General features: G+C 38.3%; 1 protein-coding gene across 1 annotated transcript; it reads right to left on the bottom strand.

Annotated features, from left to right (window-relative positions):
• Positions 1 to 2,286: 2,286 nt before the first annotated feature.
• On the bottom strand, positions 2,287 to 3,879 carry LOC143445003 (uncharacterized). The gene is made up of 4 exons (XM_076943794.1): positions 3,773 to 3,879; positions 3,601 to 3,720; positions 3,105 to 3,468; positions 2,287 to 2,751 (listed from the first exon to the last, which is right to left on the bottom strand). Exons 1-4 carry the CDS (start codon positions 3,877 to 3,879, stop codon positions 2,287 to 2,289), a joined length of 1,056 nt encoding a protein of 351 aa, XP_076799909.1.
• Between the last annotated feature and the right edge of the window lie 1,349 nt (positions 3,880 to 5,228).

The raw sequence follows: 5,228 nt of genomic DNA on the forward strand, positions 1-5,228 counted from the left end.
CACTGCTTTGTTGTGAGAGTAAACTAATTTTCCCCAAGCGGTTGGGTGATCAAAGCGACTTCTCTTTACCTGATATTCTTTTTCTTTAAACACATCAAGGGGCTTGTTGACGAATTTTTCATGGTTTCGTTCTAGGTGTCCACGAAGTTTTGCTTCAGCTATGTGCTAAGACTTTTAAGCACAACACACATTGTGGCCTAACTTCACCATTTACCTCGACCGAAGTAAATCCAAGCGTCAATTAATCATCATTATATGCAAACACCTGCTTTCGTTTTGCTATATTATTCTTATTAAAATATTTTAACTTTACGCCACCAACAATGTCTAATCTGGCTTCCTATGCACAGACATTTGCGAGCATAACCTGGTGTGACGTGTGCAGGTGAAATCGCATTGCGGGAGAAGGAAAGAAACAACAAAAGCGCTGACACTTGCGAACTCTTTTTAAAGAGAAAAAAGTATATCTTGCGACCCCTACTTTTTGAGGGGAAAAGCTGTCGCGAAAATTATGACCTATGCCTAATTTAATTATATACGGTAAAATAATGGGCTTGCAGACTCACAAAAATCTTACGCGGACTCAAATGAGTCCGTGGACTCGGGGTTGAGAAACACTGTACTAGATAGTTAAATTAAATTGATAATAGAACAATATTGTTTCAAATCAGAGCATGTGAGCTTCTGAACATGCTGTCAATCACGGAGTGAAATAAAAATATCTGCTCATAATCGGATTCAAAGTTGAGATGAATTATTCTTACTATGTCAGCTCCCAAACCCACGCAGTAGCAAAAGCTAATTACAGTAAGATGAGATAACTAGAGCAAATTGGCAAGGTTCATAGAAATGCAAGTGGAACTGATTCGACAACGATACATGTTGTACATGAAAAATGAAACACAATCTTAATATTTAGCTGCTCTGTATTCTCAACATTTACGGCTTATTTAGAATCCAGTAACTTCCTGCAAATTACTTTCAGTATAAATAAATTATTCCTTTGTCTTCCACCTACGCGGTTAATATTACAGATACATTAGTCACCCTCACACATACGTCATCTAAGAGTTGCAATCTCACCAGTGACATCCATCCAGTCTTAAATCGCAAGACACCGTCTATGTGGTGCTTGTGTGTACTGCGTCACCAGATAGATGCTCATACCCAGAAGTGCAATGAATGTGATTCTGAGCTGACGTACCTAAGGTCCACAGACCCAGTGTCGTAGCTAAACCCGGCTACGATCCGTTTTATCAAAGCGATTTCTTAAGTGTCTTGCAAATAGGTTCGGTCACTCAAGGTGTCGGCGATAGATCTGTTCAATGTATTTAAGGGCAGGACCGAAGTCTACATACGCTCCGTTGATGACAACATCAAGCACACAATTTGCTTCCTTTGTTGTTGAAGTTCCTAGCCCTAGCCTAGAACATGTTCAAATGATAAGCAAAATCCCAGAAAACCTTTTGCGGTAATTTTCGATCTATTGTTCTTCTTTACTAATTTCGCCAATAGGGGAAACCAGTGAATTTGGACCCCTTAAGCAAAATCTTTGATAATAACGAAAGTCCTTGGTCGATTTCTTCCAAACTTCACTTGTTTATTCACATACATGAAAGGTACAACATAACGAAGTATCGGGCTTAAATAATTTAAACTGCAGGTGCACTACCAAATTAAATTTTTTCATACTAAGGGTCCAATTTACACAACTGTTGGGTAAAATGGACCCCTTCCATTTTTGACCAAAACATACAACTTAATATTCAATTTTATTCGGATAGCACCTAACTTCACTGTATAAGTTTCTAATTCAATGACACTGCTGGTAAGTAGTCAATTTTAATTTCTCCACACACCAGGCAGATGGAATTTTGTTTGTTCTCTGTTTTCCTTCCTCTCTTCTGTTTAGTTTTTTGTGCACCGCCTCTTTTTGTCACATCACTGTCTCTTTTATTCAGAGTGTTTTTATGAGGAGAACTTGTCAAAATTGTGGCGTGTGAAGATTTTCGCCGTTTAGTACCAGGATTCATAGATCGGATTCGCTTTGGTAGAGGGCTGATATCTGTGGCAGTTACAACACTTTTTTTTTCTCAGAATAAGAAATGGATGAGAGTAGGCCTACAGGGCTGGCTTGCATGTCAGAAACTAGATTGCTGATTTCAGCTGTTTTGTTGATGCAAGCAGGAGTGGTGTTAACTGCAGTTGAGCTTGCATTTTTCACTAGACCTGAGCTTGTGGTGGCGATTAGATCATCTGAATTCTCAGCTGGATCGGGTTGATCTGTCATGGTTGATCATCTGGTTGTTGATCATCAGCAGCCGCAAAATCACTGTCATTAAAGACCAGCATATTAACTGGATAAATTCCGGCCTTTCGAAATCCATTCACCGCACAGCTAACATTTGCAGCTTTCCTGTATGCAAGACCAAACAAACGACAAATTTGAAACGCAGAGACTGCTCGTCCAGGATTTGCACGCAGCCACTGCTCAATTTGTTGATAATAATAGGTCATCAGTGGTTTGAAAAAAGTTAAATCTAATGGCTGCATCCGATGACTGGTGTGTGGTGGTAATGAAAGCATAATAACACCACTTTTTGATGCCAACTCTAAAGCTTCAATATTGTGCGTGTGGCTTTTATGTCCATCTAAGATCAGCAGGACCCTCTCTTCTTGGCTAGGCTTTGCATGCTGGATGAAGTGTTTTATCCATTCCAAGAATATGTCGTTGTTCATCCATCCCTTTTTCTGAAAAAAGGTTCAAAATTTATTACGAACTATTGAGCATAGGGAGATTAACATTTTGTAAAGCAAAGCCAAATTTATGCACCATACAGTGATAATAAAACCAATTTTTACGAATAAAAAAATTGTCAGTATGAGCATAGTTTAATTAATTTATAGCCTAATTGGTTGATACATTTGAAAACACTAGCAAACCTAAATAGTGTAGGCTATAAAATTTGACATCTTTAGCATCCCAGTGGTAACAACCACCATTTTTATAGTCCTACATAGATTCAATGTCGGCACACATAGCATCAACATAGAAAAGATGGGTTTTGCCTGGTAGGATTGCTAGACACTTAAACATGACTCACTTGACAAGTGAACATGCTTCCTGGAGGAGCTCCATCCTTCATACGCACTCGTGGAAAGATGAAGCTTGGTGGGACAAAATTTCCTCCTGCACTCATGCAGCAAATAACCGTCACATTTTGTCCTCGCTCTTGACTAGTTATCGAGCCAACTTGATGTTTCCCCTTCTTAGCTAAAACTTTTGACAATTTCTGAACAACGTTTATTCCAGATTCGTCCATATTATAAATTCTGGCAGCAGTTAAGTTGTTCTTTTCATAAATTTCATGTATGAGTTCAAAAAACTTAGCTATCTGTGGTTTGTTAAATCCAGATGCTCTCGCTAGTGATGTTGCCTCCAGGGATCGAAGAGATATTTCTGGATGCCTTTTCAGAAATCCTTTCACCTATTCATAGCCAGCAATTTTCTTTTCTTTGTTGAATCTAGTAGAAATGTTATTAGCTTCTGCAATTTGGAATGCAAGCTTTTGAAGGTCCATCAATGTCAAGCCATAAAACCTGGCTTCCATATCTTCAATATGCTTTGCCAATTGGTTTTCAATCTCTTCCGGGAGGTCAGTAGATCTTCCTAACATCTTGCGGCTGCCAACAGCAATCTTGTTCATATTTTTCAGTCTTCTAAGAAGAGTCGTTTTGGGGACATCAAACTGTTTGGCTGCTTTTTTTGTACCCATTGTGCCATCTCTTACAGGCTACAGCCTCTATTGCATGTCGCATCGCTTCTTCATCCCACTTTCCATACACTCCTTTGCTCTTACGTTCAGCTCTTGTGGTCATGTTTTTACCAAGTTAAAGATCAGAAGGTTCACCTGGGTCCAAATTACACGTTTTATTGGGGTCCATTTTACACAAACCTCAGCTAAAATTTCTTTCAGGCTCTACACTAACATCTCAAACTGACAGTCTAATACTGTCACGGTACAGTATCTGTGAATGTTTTAGTTGTCTCAAAACGTTTAAATTATTTTCCTACCTGCTTCTAGCCTCCGATTATATCGAAATAACGCATGAACAAAAATAAGATCAAGCACCCCTAATAGTTTACTTGCGTTTTCGTAACTAGACCAAAAAAGAAAAGAAATCAAACACAATTACTGCCATGTTGTCTTGCTAACCTCTTCCATGTCACGTGATATTTGTGACGTCACGTACCGCTATTAGTCTGAAATCAGCCTTGGTCCAATTTACACCAGGGTCCAATTTACACCACTTTCCCCGTATATAATATAGTAAATATTTTTTGTCCTATCCAGGTGTTTCATTTTTTCTTAAGACCCCGTATATTTTTGTAAACAGGCCGATTCCGGACAAGCACAGAAGCACTCATTAAGCATTTTCTTCTAAACAATGCTGATTTATTATAAAAAGAAGAAATGTTCCTGTACACGATTGCACTTAGTGTTGTCCGGATCCGGAGGTTGATTTTAAATAAAACGTATGACAAATTTTCAAGTAAAGTAAATATGTTTGTGTTTACAAATGTTTAATGAAAACTTTGTTAAGTTTTTTAGTTCTAAACCAAAGATCTCAAATTCAAATTGATCTGAAGGCAAGATAAAAAATTGCAAATCTGGCGGCAATACACAGTAAAAGGTCAATAGAAACGGACGTCTATCGTTTTTGCATTGTTTCTCGATCGCTCTTATTTAAAATGACGCAAAAGTTCAAAGATTTGTTACTGGCCTAAGATTACTGAAAAACACGAGGCAATGAAAAAGATATTAATTAAATATTTCAAAGTGCGTCGGGAGCCGCGTGTTCGAGACCCTTATTCTAAACAATGACGTTTTTGCATAAAATTGTTATTTGTCAAGTCAAGTGTGTTGTAAATATTTCTTTGCAAACCTTTCATGAAAGTTGTGTTTCACTGTTTTAAATCTAAACTTAAAAGCTCGTTTCGTAATTTGCAGTTAACGGCAAATCGACCTCTACCCGTTTGCAATTGCTTCCGGAAGATCCAAACCTCAGGGTTTTATTACGCACCATGCAGGGATTAAAACCAAGAAGAGGTGCCAAGTGTTTATGACGTCATTAAAAATTCTCAGTTTTGGAAACGAGTTTTGAACACCGTATGATGTGGCGCCCCAGAGCACAAAACTGTTTGTCACAAATTCAACTCGGCGATG

This window comes from Clavelina lepadiformis, chromosome 2, assembly GCF_947623445.1.
Source record: "Clavelina lepadiformis chromosome 2, kaClaLepa1.1, whole genome shotgun sequence".
NCBI lineage: Eukaryota > Metazoa > Chordata > Ascidiacea > Aplousobranchia > Clavelinidae > Clavelina > Clavelina lepadiformis.